The 14,942-nt window shown below is 46.0% G+C and overlaps 1 protein-coding gene across 2 annotated transcripts in view; it reads left to right on the forward strand.

Moving 5' to 3' along the window:
- The window catches only part of PSMD11 (proteasome 26S subunit, non-ATPase 11), a 29,435-nt gene extending 18,063 nt beyond the window's left edge, over nucleotides 1–11,372 (forward strand). Inside the window, exons 8-14 of one of the 2 annotated variants that reach the window (XM_073326210.1) lie at nucleotides 319–379; nucleotides 2,234–2,296; nucleotides 4,942–5,067; nucleotides 5,683–5,718; nucleotides 7,856–7,907; nucleotides 9,682–9,824; nucleotides 9,958–11,372. In XM_073326210.1, the coding sequence (XP_073182311.1) occupies nucleotides 319–379; nucleotides 2,234–2,296; nucleotides 4,942–5,067; nucleotides 5,683–5,718; nucleotides 7,856–7,907; nucleotides 9,682–9,824 (481 nt within the window). In that variant the 3' untranslated portion in view covers nucleotides 9,958–11,372. The remainder of the gene's footprint in view (nucleotides 1–318; nucleotides 380–2,233; nucleotides 2,297–4,941; nucleotides 5,068–5,682; nucleotides 5,719–7,855; nucleotides 7,908–9,681; nucleotides 9,825–9,957) is intronic. The other variant, XM_073326212.1, reaches the window with a different exon arrangement.
- The last annotated feature ends 3,570 nt before the right edge of the window (nucleotides 11,373–14,942 follow it).

Consider the following 14,942-nt stretch of genomic DNA (forward strand, 5'->3'; position numbering starts at 1 on the left):
AATTGCCTATTCCAGTCTCACAGCTGACCACACTCGGCCAATGCTGTTTTTCTTTTTTTAAACTAATTCCGTGCTTCTATTTCTTTAATATTAGAGCCTTGGTAATCTCATGTCTCCTGGGAATGCCCAGGTTCTTATTAGAAATTAAGTCCAAGACGTTTTAGTTTTATAATGGAAAACTTGAGTGAGATGATTTTGTTCAGCACTTATGTGGAGGCATGTGAGAGTCAGGAAGGTTGTGGCTCAGCTGGAAAAGGTAACTGTTATATCTGTATTTAGAACCACAGTGACACTTGTTTCCTTCCCTTCTCTCTCCAGCCCAGAGGATGTGCAGGCATTAGTGAGTGGGAAGCTTGCTCTGCGGTATGCAGGAAGACAGGTATAGAAAACTCTCTCAGCCTTTCAGTCTTCCTTCATTGTCTCTCTCCCTACTTCAGCTGAGGCCTGATCCTGTAATGGAAGCTGAGCACACTCAGCACATTGATGTAGCATCTTGCAGGCTTGGGCCCAGCACGTACGGCTGAATTGTCATGCTTTTGCTTGTGTTAGCTCACTTTGAAAGTCCCTCTGCATACAGAGATAGCTGAGCAGTTCTTGAGAGATCCAGAAGAGTGTAAGGTGAAGCCAAGCAACTAATATCTTAGAACAAACAGGATTTTTTTATTGAAATGAAACCGCTTGCAATTTCCATGTAATTCTTTAAATATGGAGGCCCTTTCTTCAAAGCAAATGATCTCCAGGGCGCTTGCTTAGTCTTAAAATAACTAACCCATCCTTGGTACACAGGAGTGATCCTCCAGTAACAAACCAGCTCGTGCTTTTAATGAGGTGTAGGCTGAACCTGGGACTAAGCCAGGAAGTCCTAAAGACTGATCGAGGCTTAACCATTTACACCCTCTGTGGTCTTGATTAATCATATAACTGTTCTGGCTCAGTTTCTCCATCAAAGCACCAGGGATTATGAGGTCTAGCTAATAAGAGGATTGTGGTAAGCACTGATTATTGATAAGATAGAGTACCCATTTCAGGAAGGATGAGTGAACAGTGAATGAATGAATGGTGTCTTGTCTGTACCGTATTTCTAAATAAACCCTGGTCTTTCCTACCCAGCTATTGTATTGGGCCGGTCTATGTTTCATTGCACACGATACTGCTGGATACTTGTATTTGTTGTTCCCTCTCTCTCTCCCCTCCTCCCCCGACAATCATGGTATCTGAGCACTTCAAATATTACTTCCCGACCTCACAGGGGGATGTTATTCCCATTTAATAGATGAGAAAATGAAGTGCCCAACACCGTGCACTAAGTTAGCGGCATGTGAGAACACAACCCCATGTCCCCTGACTCCCAACCAGTGCCCTAACCACTAGACCACACTGCCTTTCTAATGCATCTATGCTGCTTGAGTAATGCTGATTAACTTGAAAAGTAGTGTATCCAGCTTTCCCACAGTATAAAGTATCCATTTGTTTGGGAGAGTCTGCTGAAATGTTCTCAGTTAAGTGGGATTGGGAGGGAGCAAAGCACATTGTTAATCATGATGGGGTGATTGGAAAGTCTGAATTCTTGCAATATGCCAGGCCTAGCAAATCTTTACCAGAGCCATTTTAGCTCTTTATTAGTACTGATCCTCAACTCTAACATGCCAGGTAATGTTTCAGTCCTTGTTTCTGTTTACAGTTCTCCTTCTCTACAATTATTAGGAAGATTAGATACAAAATTCTCTTTCATGCAGGAAATGCTTCCTGTAATACAGCCCATGTCACTAGTACATCTAGTGACACCCCTCTTCCCCGCACCAACCTGAGACAGCGTAACTGAGGTGTGAAATGTGATTTTAATTGGCTAAAAATACCTAAATTTGCAGCTTCTGAAGGCAGTTCTGAAATGTGTACGTTGCAGAACTGCAACTGAAGTTACTCCCTACATTTAGCCTTGATAGGAACTGCATCCTTTTGCTGCAGCTCTCAAACATTACAGAACTCCAATTCTTTGTCAGCATGAAGCTGTTCTGATACTAGATGACCTGCAACTGTTGGGTTTTCTCCTTCCTTTGTGGTCAGCTGATGTTCTTGTTCTGTGTATATGGAATTAAACAGACATGAGACTTTGTTGCAAAGGAAACATTCCTTCTTTTTGTAGTTAAGAACTTTCTCTATGCTCCATTCAACTGGCATAGTATTTGGTGGTGTCCAGAAAAATGTTAACACTAGCTCCATTTTCTCTTTACAGACAGAAGCTCTAAAGTGTGTGGCACAGGCCAGTAAGAATCGATCACTGGCAGACTTTGAAAAGGTAAGTGAGCAGGAAGACTCCAGATGGGAAGAGGTTGCATTTTAAGTGTCCGGAGGACTGTGTGAAAAGGTGGAAGTTTTAGTGCTCATGATGGAGACAAACTATAGCAGAAAGAGTGTTCTTGTGGTATTTGCTTGAGTTCAAAAACTAATACCATTTTGACCATATCTGCTTTCCGTGAACAATTAAGTGGTCTAGTTCTTCTAGCACAGATTTGTGGGGAAAAAATGAAGCTGGAATATATGAATCTTTCACCTTTTACTGAAAGATCGTTTTAAATTGCTTAGTTGATTGATTGTAGCATTTGTGCTGTTCTGGCTCAATACCACATGATTTGCATAACAACATGAAGTTTGAAGCCTGAATACTCTTAACAAAGCATTTGCTATTAATATGAAAAGGGAGAAAATTTGGGAACACTTGAGAATTTTGCCACTACATGCATCCGACGAAGTAGGTATTCACCCACGAAAGCTTATGCTCCAATACGTCCGTTAGCCTATAAGGTGCCACAGGACACTCTGCCACTTTTTGAGAATTTTGCGTTATTCAGAATTTACCAACAGAAGTGAAACTTGACAGATTATCACATTAGAGCAGAACAGAGCAAATTCCTATGCTGAGGGACAGAGCAGTGGCCCTGGTGCTCTGTAAACTTGTCCCCTTCTCCAGCCAAGAGAGGTACATTTTAACTGTGATCTTCAGTACCCTGCTGCTATTCATGTAGTTGGCCTTTTTTGAGCAGGGAGCTACTAAATTATGGAAGATTAGGCTGAAGCCTATAGACTCAAGTCACTAGTACTCTAAAAATGCCACTTTTTACTCTTCAGGGATTCTGTGCAAAAAATTAAAAATTCTGTGCACAATGTTTTAAAACGCTACAAAATTTTGCCTATTTTGTGTGTCAAAATAACACAATATAATCACACAACTTTTAATTATTTTGGTAATTTATTTCAAAATACCTGTCAGCAAGTATGTGAATAACAAAAAAATGATTCAGGAAATGTGGGTTTTTGTGGTTTTTTGACAAATTCCTTAGTAGACATATTAGCACATCTATATGGCTCCACAGCAAGTGATAGGGACAGAATCTTGCATGCCCAACCCTGCCCTCCTAATCCAGGTGTGGGGCTGGCAGGCTCAGCCCAGCAGGATCCAGGTGTGGAGGTGCTCAGTGTGTGGGTATCCAGGTGTGGGGTGAGAAGGTTCTGTGTGGCACAGTCTGGGTGTGGGTGGCTCTGTGGGGAGTCTGGATGTGGTGGTGGGTGGGGGAGCAGATTTGGATGCACAGGGCCTTATCGGAGGGTTCATTGTGGGGACTGGGACTCTGTGGGTGGGGGTGGGCAGGCAGTTCAAGTGAAGGTGGCTTGTGCTCAGCAGAGGGCTTTGGGTTGCGGGGCTGGGGAATGGGGCTCAGCATGGGTCTGGGCGCAGGGGACTGAGGAAGGATGTCCATGGGGTGGGATGGTCTGGGTGTAGCTAGTTGGGGCTCGGTGGGGTAGGTGTCCAGGTGTTGGGGGGGGTTTGATGGGGTGGAGCTTGGCGGGGTGAGGGGTTTGAATGCAAGGGGCTCAGCAGGGAGTGGTCTGGTTGCGAGAATGGGGGTTGGCAGGGAAGTTGGGGTCCAGATGCAGGGGCTGTGGCTCAGCGGGGGAGGTCTGGGTGTGGGGGTTTGGGCAGATCCCCCCACAGTGACTCTCCCCCTGCGGCTGGGGAGCGATGGGGGCAGGCAGCAGGGCTGCGGTACGGGTTTCCTGAAACTGGGGGAGGTTCCCAGGCGTGGGTTCCTTGTCCCCACCTGCCCAGCCGGCCGGGACTTGCAGCTGGAGCCCGGTGCACAGTAGGAGCCACCAGTCAAGGTATCCCCAGCTCCGGATGCACCATGAGAGGGACAGAGTCTTGTTCGCACACCTGCCCTGCCCCCCTGAGGTGGTGATTTACATCTCCCCTGGCTGCTCCTGATGTCCTAACCAGATATTTTCTCTTTTTCCACCTCTTTCCCCCCCAACCCCCACTGCCTGGGTGGGATGCATGAATCAGTTTTTCTGCATGGAGAAAGTAAAATCTGCAGGGGGCATTAATTCTGCTGTTGCACAGTGGGGCAGAATTCCCCCAGGAATAAATTCTGTGGCTAGTATCCCCTTCCTTTCTTCACTCTCCTCACTCCTGCATAAAATATTCCTCCTTATAAGCCTGAAGAAATCCACTGCCTGCTCAGATTTTCATTCGTTTGAAATGATTTCCCATTTGGATACTTCCATTGCTTTTTAAACATTTTTATCTGGACTGAAGCCTTTTAAAAGATTCTTCAGGAAGAAAACACAAGTTGAGGGGAGAAACCCTGTTATGCCAAACCTCTCAAAGAAGCGAACAAATGCATTTGCTTACCTAGGCCTCTGGGTCACATCGTTATAAAGAATGTGAAGAAAGATACTAATCAGCAAAATCATTAGGGTGAGGTGCTGGACACTGACCTTCTGGCTACGTAATACGTAGTAGCAGATTAACATCTGATACCATGCTGGGGGCAAGGGAGGCTATAGTCTGCCCTGACAGGAGACCTGCTGGGCCAAGTCCAACTACCTGTCTTCACCACTACCATCTCCAAGCTTAATTATTTTTTCCCGGCATATCTTCTGTAGGCTCTGACAGATTATAAGGTGGAGCTCAGGGACGACCCCATCATCAACACTCATTTGGCTAAACTCTATGATAACTTATTGGAACAAAATCTGATCCGAGTCATTGAACCCTTTTCCAGAGTACAGGTAAGTGTTTCTTTACTTCTGGCAGCTTCCTCCTCCACCCCCCCACCCCATCCTTGGCGTGTGAGCTTCTTAGACCTAAGCAGGAGGCTGGTAGGTGAAGTAATCTGCCGTGGTAGGGAGTGTTTTGACTCCCTCAAATAAGTTCTGCTGACCACTTGGTGGACTGGCACTTGAGTCCATAAGTCATCATCTTCAGCTCAAAACGACTGGCTGTCAAAGGGCTGATGGGGGAACCTCCAGAACTGTCAAAAGCATGCTCTTTCATTTTTTTCATTATGCTCTAGATAGGCATGTTTGTACCACGTTGATTGACAGTGCTTGGCTCTAAGGGGTCTTCCAAGGCAGGGGTGAGGCTGGACTAATACCAATCTTAAATCTGGACTGAAGCAGTGAAATGATGACTCAGCTGTTCAGTTTGTGGCCTGTCCACCTTTAATTAGAATTTTATTGTGGTCCAAATTCTAAATGAGATGAAGCAAAGGAAGCCATCTGAAGTAGATGGCTGGAATATTGAGTTGTCATGTAGAAAGAACCCATACCTTCTTGTTCTGTAGTAAAGGCAAAACTAAAGCTTGACTTCCCGTATCTGTATTGGTTTTTCCTCTCCCTTTATAGATGGAACACATATCCAGCCTCATCAAGCTCTCAAAGGTAAGAACATTGCTAGAAATCTGTGGGTTGGTTTAGTAAAGAGGGCAAAGAAACCAAGGAGTCAGATGACCACCCGAAATAACTCCGTGCATTGAATCTCCAGGTGTGGGCAGCTCCACAAGCAGAGCAGATGCCACTGTTGGCAAATCCCTCCTGTGACGGTTGCACTCACCTCTCTCAATTTTCTCCTGGTGCCCCTTGTAGGCTGCCGACCTCACTCGAACTCAGCCCGCCGGCCACGTCGCACACAGTCGGTAGGCATGAGTGAACCCCTTCTGGGGTAACAGAGGTCCAGCAAGGACTGTCATTGTGCCCTTGGTAGTGTCTTCAGCCTCCCGTCTCTGGGCTCGGTTCTCGGGCTCTTCTAGGCTAACTTTAAGTTCTTCTGTGCTCTGTTATAGAGCACTGCCCCAGGACTTTCTTCCTGGAGACTTTGTCTTCACTGATTCTCACTGCCCCAGCTGTCCAGCCAGGTCATTTCTCAAGTTCAGTCCCCTTGGGGGAGCATAACAAAGAGCTCACCAGACAGTCTGCCTTTGTCAGAGCCCTGAGCCCTTTCAATTCCAGCCCTTTGCTTGGGCTTCTGAATGAGCCGTATCTCCTTCTCAGGGCTTAGGCCACTTCCCCAGTGGCCGGTGGGGGAACCTGGGCCCACCCACTACTCCGGGTCCCAACCCAGGGACCCTATAGGTATCAGCCATCTACTGCTTCCTTCACTTGGTTGCTGCTATGTTCCCTGGTTCCCTTCCCACCTGGCCTCTTCACCTCTGTCCGTTACCTTAGGGCTAGAATCCTCAGGTCCTCCTGCTCCCAGGTTCAACTAATGCAGCCCTTCAAGCTCCCATTGGCCAGAGTGGAACATCCTTCCTTGCACCTTTGGCCCCAGCCAGGAACTGACTTGCTCAGGCCCTGCAGCTGCATTTATCTGAGACTTCTGGGCTCTAGTTGGCTGCAAGGGGCCTCAAAGGGCCTGGTTCACCCTGTCACACACCCCCTTGAGGGCAAGGGTTCGTGTAAGATGCTTGCAGTGTACGTTTTGCTTAGGGAGAGATGGGCTTCCCTACAAAACCCTCCTCCTGTCCCCAGGTCCTGCCCCTGCTACTTCCACCACTTGCTAACTCTTCTACATTTGAAGAGTCTGAAGGAGCCTCCCTATAAAGTGCTGTAGAGTTTTCCATGCTCAGTAACCACCTCACTGAATCCGTCTTAGTCCTTTTTAATCCAGGTGGGCAGCAAATGGCAGTCCAGGATATAACAGTCATGAAACAGCTGGGACAAAGCCTTCTAGAAAGGTCCTTGACTTGACTTGAAAAGCTCTTAAAAGGTAGTGGGCCAAACTAGTTGCTCCCTTGGCTGGAGTTTCACCAGGGATGAACTTGGCACAATGCCTGTACAGACCCCCACTCTGTCAACTTCCCGCAGTGCATAAAGGAGACTCAGCTGGTGTAAGTCTTAATAAAAATACTCCTCTTGCTCTCAGGAGCACCCAGAAATGTCCTTGCCCCAAACTGTCAGAGAGGCTCTAAACCCAGAGCTGCCATGTTGGGTGATGGAGAGTATCTTACTCGTGGCCATATGGTTGCTTCCACTATACAACCTCATTTCCAAATGGTGCGCTCTCTGACTCAGCCCTTGGGCGCTAGCATACACTGGGAGCACAAACATTCCTTAATTGTGAGTTTTACCAACATAGCAGAGAGTGGAGAACAAAGGCCTGACGCCCAGTGGGCCACTTGGTAGCTGTAGCAGGTCATCAAAGACTGAGGCATGGTGAAGCTTAGTTAACTAGATGCTTGCTGAGTCAAGCAGGAATGCTCCAAATCCCCTGCTGATTCCAGTATGTATGAAATGAAGGTTGTACTGTATTTCATGACGTGAAAAGACAACAGGTCACTTGAGAACTCTGATCGTTAAAAGCTGGTTCCTGGTCATGGCTGCTCTGACATCCTGCTTTGCCTAAAACTGACTGTAATTGCAAGCTAGTCTGTATGTGAGATCTGGCTTGCAAAGATATTCAATTACAAGTGCTGAAATGTTGCTTGGAAGCAGCTATCTTTATATCCTGTCGGGTCTGTGGGTTGAGGGTGGTAAAATCCACTGCTCTGCGGTTTGCTTCAAGAGATTATTTCAATTTCAGGCTGATGTGGAAAGGAAACTGTCACAGATGATCCTGGACAAGAAATTTCATGGTGAGTCTCTGCACCCTGTTGGATCTTTCCCCACCTTTCACTCCATTTTCAGATGAACAAGTTAAAGAAGCTTGTGCACGTTCTCCTCTTAACTGCTGTCTCTCCAAGTCTTAAGCACGTGCCCTGGAGTGTTGTCACTCTAACTCCAGATGATGCTGACAGGCCTAGAAAGCAAATAGAGGTACATGGGAAAATACTGAAAGGATTATGGGCTGTACCCTGGAGGACCTGAGCATTTGCTATTTTGGGAGCTATGGCTGTTCAGCCTCTCTCTGACCTCACCTTCCTCTGACTTACCTTGTGACACCAACTGACCAATGGGAGCTTCCACTGGTGCCCTGCATGCTCAGTAACGGCTTCCACTTGAAACCAGAACTTCTTTGCCAGCTCCTAGCAGAGCTGAGGGTCATGCTTCCATCCACCTCATGCTGGAGGACTAGTGTCTAGTACAGGGGTGGGCAAACTTTTTGGCCTGAGGGCCACATCTGGGTGGGGAAATGTAGGGCTGGGGCAGGAGGTTGGGGTGCAGAAGGGACTGCAGGGTGTGGGGAGGGGGTGTGGTGTGCAGGAAGGGGCTCAGGGCAAGGGGCTGGGGTGCAGGAAGGGGCTCAGGGCAAGGGGCTGGGGTGCAGGAAGGGGCTCAGGGCAAGGGGCTGGGGTGCAGGAAGGGGCTCAGGGCAAGGGGCTGGGGTGCAGGGCAGGGAGTTGAGGGCTCAGGCTAGGGTGTCAGGGTGCAGGAGAGGTTTGGGGTGCGGGCTCCAGAAGTCCCTGTGGCTCCTTCGGGAGGGGGAGCAGAGGGTTCCATGCGCTGCTGTCGCCTGCAGGCACCACCCCCGGCAGCTTCCATTGGCCAGGAATGGGGAATTGCGGCCAGTGGGAGCTTTGGGGGGAGGGCAGCACGTGGAGCCCTCTGGTAAGCAGCTGTGCTCTCCTTTCCTGAGTGCCCAGCACAGAAATCCAGTCCTCCTAGCTTAGCTGGGCAGAATGAACATGAGAGAGGTCAGTGGGACAATCATGTTGATTAGAGAATGATGAAAGCATTGCAGAGATCCAATACAAAAGGGGTAGAAAATACCTTTTATTGGTAATGGGATCAAGAAAATGAAAGGTAAATCTCCCAGCTGCTGGACTTGCCATCAGAGAATCCCACCCACTATACAGATGATTGGAGATGGGTTGGAGATCCCCCTGAGTAAGATTCCCCCCACCCCCCTTTTTGAAGGGTGCTCTCGCACAAAGCGGGTTTCCAAAGTGCTGCCTTCTGGCGCCCCTGTTCCACATCCCCTGCAGTGTTGGTTGCAAAGACCATGTTAGCCAGGTGCTGGGGTTGTACTGGTAAGCCCGGGTCAGAGGAAGTCCTGACACCTTTCCTCCATACGTGCTGTGATAGACTTACTGTTCTCTCAAGCATGTGCCTAGCTAAAACGCAGGAAACCATTTTTATAAATAAAATGTTTCCACCAAAGCACTTGTTTTGTGTTGTAGAAACACGCTCCAAACCCTAAAACCACCCTTCTCTAATATGTGGCTCTAGGGGTGAGAGAGATGCTAGGGGAGCAGTGGTCACAGACCCCCCTGGAGGGGCAAGGGCCAGATGTTTAATGTAGGGAGATGGCTGGATAAATGTCAATGGAAATGAATTCCACACGACCAGCACAGCAAAGGCACAAGGTCCGACCTGGAACTCGATGGCTGGATCTGACAGAAGAAGGCCCTCGGAAGTCTGTCTAGCTCACATATGCACTGCTGGGTAACCAGAGCTTTGTGTTTGTAGGGATCCTCGACCAAGGGGAGGGAGTCCTGATTATCTTTGATGAGCCACCAGTAGACAAAACATATGAAGCTGCCCTTGAGACTATTCAGAATATGAGTAAAGTAGTGGATTCGCTCTACAACAAAGCCAAGAAGCTAACATAGGTGAGTGGGTTTGAGGAGCTGAAGCACACGACTGCTTGGGTCCATGTCTTTTGGCTCCCAAGCCTAGGTACAGCATGTGCCTATGCTTCTCGCTTCCTTCCCCTTGATTGACAGCGGCTCTTTTCTCTTGCAGAGTTGACTTTGGTAGCTGTCATTTGGAGAGTGTGTGTGACAGGAGAGTGAAACCTTTGGGAAAATGCTCGGAGACTTTTTTCTTTGTTCTACTTTTCGCTCGGAAAGTTTTTAAACGTCCTCATCCGGTGCATCTTGTATTCCATACGATGCGTGTTCCAGTTTCCATGTAACGTTTACTGGCCAAACTTTGTATCGGGGGGGAAATATTGTTTAAAAAAAGAGGGATCCTAAATAAAAGGAAAAAGGCTTACACTACCTAAACATGTGCTTTCCACTTCCTGAGGGATGGCAGAGAGAGTAAAGCAGGGGCAAGGTTTTATCCTCAATAGCTACCCAGCTGCCGAGGAAACAGTTCCATTTCTTCCCTCTACTCTGAAATTGGAGACTTACTGACAGTGTATAAGAAGCCACATTTTATTCCATTTGTACTGAACCAAAAAACCCTTATGTACAGACTGCTGGTTTATTTTTAAATCTTAACTAACCCCTTTAATACTCCCCCAAAGCAACTCCATATTGACTCCCAGAAGCCCACACATAGGGAACCCACATCAGAATTGCCACTGTGCTAGATCAGCTCAAAGGGTAGAAGTAACGGCGGCAACTGGCTAGATTGTGAGGCCAGTTTCTGGCAAAGGGAACAGCACAGGGCTCCCCAGGAGGCCTGTATTGCATGCTGGTGTTTTGAAATAGACTAGACTCTAAATGTTTTAAACCCCCCGCACCCCACATTGTTGGGAAAAACAAGTGAGCAGGTGTTAGCTCTAAGTGTTCACCTCCCTGTGAGAGCCAAACAACCAAGTGGGAAGGCAGCCTGCTAGCATAGGCACTGATTGGATTGTTGTTGTTCACCTCTGCTGTTTGGTATATTTCCTTAAACATCTGATGTAAGACAAATCGGCCCCTCTGGAATGAGCCTGTGTAGCACTCGCTAGTTACTGTTTCAAAGTGATATACATGGGAGGTGGAGCACTGTGTATTCCAGCATGTTTCATTTTATGGTGAGATTACTAGCAAGGTTTTAATGCAATTTGGGCAGTGTAAGCTTCTGTATCTCTGTCGTGCTGATCTTTATTTTCCTTCCCCTCTGTCTCCCTTTCTCTCTCCTTCTCCATGTTTTCTTACTAAATTTATATTTTATAAAAGGATTCTGTTTTATCAAGAGATTTTGCCTTCACACTAAATCTTAGACTGGCAGATTTTTTTTTCTTTCTTTTTTTTTTTTCCCTGCTTTCTTATCCACATATTTTAACTTTTTCTGGTATTTTTTTTAAACTCTCCATCTCATCCAGTCGGTCACTGTTTGGGTTTTTGGCACCATCAATATCAAATGTACAAACGGTTCATGCTAACCAACACCAGGTATATCTGATGTTCAGATGAGTTCCAATAAAGTAATTTTTTTTTTCAAAACCTGTCTCCTGTCTTCAGCTGTTGAGGCAGAGAACATGCATATTTGGTGGTGGTTCTTTTGGCCAAGGGGAGTACAGCTTACAAAGCAAGCTGCATATCCATCCAAAGTGCACTACATTGGGTGATGGGATATTATTTATTTCTGAACACTAAAGCTTTAGAGAGCATGTTTTAAGAAGCATCACACAGGTCTGCAAAGCAAAATAACTTCGTTTACCTGGAATTGTTTGACCATGACCTTTTAACCTTCCTGGAAAATGTTCCAACACCTTGCAGCTTTAAAGAAATGGAGCCAAACTTTGGAAAGCATAGTCATGCAGTTCACAGGCCTTTTTAAAGCTCAGAAAAGATCTTTATTATGATCTCATGTGATCTGCATAACACAGCATGGATTTACGGGTCAAATACTTGCATCAGGCCCATCACATCTGGTTGCGCTAGAGCATCTCTTTTAGGAGGTGACATCCAGTCTTGATTTAAAGACTTCTGCTGATTGATTGGATCCACCATATCCATAGGTAAGTTGTTTAATTACCCTAATTGTTAAAAATTTGCTGCTTTTGTTTTGGCTGAATTTCAGCTTCCCATCGTTGGCTCCTGTTAGGCCTTTCTCTGCTTGATTAAAGAGTATTCTACTGCCGTAACTTCTCATGTATGTATTTCTAGAGTGTGATCAAATATCTCATCTTTTTTTGCATACGCTAAATAGCTTGAGGTTCCCAAGTCTGTCACTGAGGCAAGCTTTCTGGACTTCATATCGCTCTTGTGGCGCTTTTCTGAACCCTTTCCAGTATTCACACTTTAAAACAGATGTTGGTGCATCCAGAACTAGATACAGCTCATCAGTGCCCCATAGTTAATGCTACCTCCCTATTCCTACTTAGCATTCCCTTGCTTATACATCCAGGGATCACACTCGCTCGCTTCGCCAGTGCATCAGACTAAGAGCTTCCTTCAGGTAGTTTTAGGCTTGACAACCCTCCCGGGTTTTCCTGTAGTCTCCAGGAATTAAAGATGAATCTTTAATTAAAGATTGAGATGTGATGAAACCTCCAGGAACATGTCCCATCAAAACTGGCAGCCCTAGTTGGTTCCCCACCATGAGATTTTTAGAGTCCCTGCTTTCCAGAATATAGTTCTCCATGTGGAAGGTCATCCCACCAGCCTGAACTCTTACCACACACACACACACACACACACACACACACACCCTACCTGCTCTACAACATTAGTGTAACTGCTCCTCATCTGCAAGGTTTCAGTGGTTTTTTTTTTTTTGAGTGAAACCTTGAATCTGTATTTCCAGGATCTCCAAAGGAGTTTGTAGATTGTAACGTTCTCTTAAAGCACTTCCCAAAAAGCCCAGTGACCTGCCATCTACTGCACTGCCAGTTGCATGAAGCTTTTCCCCTGGGAGTATTGTAGTTTTGATTTGCTGCAGGACACTCTTAAGCAGATAACCCACAAACTGGGGTGTCTTTGGAAAACTAAACCTACCAATAGAAATTCATTCATGCGAGAGGATCATAGAATATAGGGTTGGAAGGGACCTCAGGAGGTCATCTTGTCCAACCCCCTGCTCAAAGCAGGACTAACCCCAACTAAATCATCCTAGCCCGGACTTTGTCAAGCCTGACCTTAAAAACCTCTAAGGAAGGAGATTCCACCACCTCCCTAGGTAACCCATTCCAGTGCTTCACCACCCTCCCAGTCAAAAAGTTTTTCCTAATATCCAACCTAAACCTCCCCCACTGCAACTTGAGACCATTACTCCTTGTTCTATCAGCACCTCTGCTCAGTGTGCAGCAGCAATCAAAAACAACATTCAGATGTGTAAAGAATGGAATAGGAAATACTGAGGTGTTATAAAATCCATGGTCTGCCCTCACCTGGGTTACAGTATTCAATTCTAGTCATCCCATCGACTCATAGGACTGGAAGAGACCTCGAGAGGTCATCTAGTCCCATCCTCTGCGTGCATGGTAGGACTAAGTATTAGCTAGACCAGTGGTTCTCAAACTTTTTATACTGGTAACCCATTTCATAGTGCAACCCCCCCTATAAATTAAAAACACTTTTTTTAATGTATTTAACACAATTATAACTGCTGGAGGCGAAGCGGGGTTTGGGGTGGAGGTTAACAGCTCACGATTCCCCATGTAATAACCTTCTGACCCCCCAACCCCCAGTTTGAGAACCCCTGAGCTAGACCATCCCTGACAGGTGTTTGTCTAACCTGCTCTTAAAAACCTCCAATGATGGAGATTCCACAACCTCCCTAGGCAATTTATTACAGTGCTTAACTTCCTCCCCGTCAGGGTGGTTTTTTCTAATGTCGAACCTAAACCTCCCTTGAAGCAATTTAAGCCCATTGCTTCTTGTCCTACCCTCAGAGGTTAAGAACAATTTTTCTCCCTCCTCCTTGTAACAACCTTATATGTACTTGAAAACTGTTACCATGTCCCCTCTCAGTCTTCTCTTCTCCAGACTAAACAAACCCAATTTTTTCAATCTTCCCTCATAGCTCATGTTTTCTAGACCTTGAATCAGTTTTGTTGCTCTTGTCTGGACTTTCTCCAGTTTGTCCACATCTTTCCTGAAATGTGGTGCCCAGAACTGGACACAACACTCCAGTTGAGACCTAATTAGCGCAGAGTAGAGCGGAAGAGTTACTTCTCGTGTCTTGCTTACAACGCTCCTGCTAATACATCCCAGAATGATGTTCGCTTTTTTTTTTGCACAGTGTTACACTGTTGACTCTCATTTAGCTTGTGGTCCTCTGTGACCCCCAGGTCCGTTTCCGCAGTACTTTTTGCTAGGCAGTCATTTCCCATTTTGTATGTGTGCAACTGATTGTTCCTTCCTAAGTACAATACTTCGCATTTGTTCGTATTGAATTTCAATCTATTGACTTCAGACCATTTCTCCAGTTTGTCCAGATCCTTTGAATTTTAATCCTATCCTCCAAAGCACTCGCAACCCCTCCCAGTTTGGTATCCTCTGCAAACTTTATAAGTGTATTCTCGATGCCATTATCTAAAGGATAAAAAATAAAAGGGATCCAAAGTTGACAAGTGATTAGAGGAACAGAAACACATCTGTGTGAAGAAGCTGAAAAAGTCAAGAGTCTCTTTAAGTGACAGAAATTCTGGTAGAGCCAGTGGGATGGCGTCGTTAAAGCTCCGTACTGTGTTGCATACACAAGGGGGGGAGTTGCTCTGCTGTGAGTGTGTAAAAACCTCACTGCGTTGTGCACCAATACTTGGGGCAAAATCTGGCGAACTCTTGAATTTTCTGAAGAGTTTCAAGAAGCCTGTTGGCTTCTCAGTTCCAATAAATAAAAATTAACCTCACAGCTTAGTTTTCATTTTTTCCCAAGCTTCTTTGGCTAAACTACACACTATAGAAAGTAAAGGGACTGGCCAGCGCAAGTGCAGTGCTTGCCTGGATTACATAATTTTGCTACACCGAAGAATACTTTTTTCATTTATCTAATTTTCTGTGCTCTCATCAAGCCATTGAATGGCTTAAGAATTCTTGAATCAGCTGAAAGGCAGGTGTTTTTGAAAA

Source organism: Lepidochelys kempii, chromosome 27 (assembly GCF_965140265.1).
Source record: "Lepidochelys kempii isolate rLepKem1 chromosome 27, rLepKem1.hap2, whole genome shotgun sequence".
NCBI lineage: Eukaryota > Metazoa > Chordata > Testudines > Cheloniidae > Lepidochelys > Lepidochelys kempii.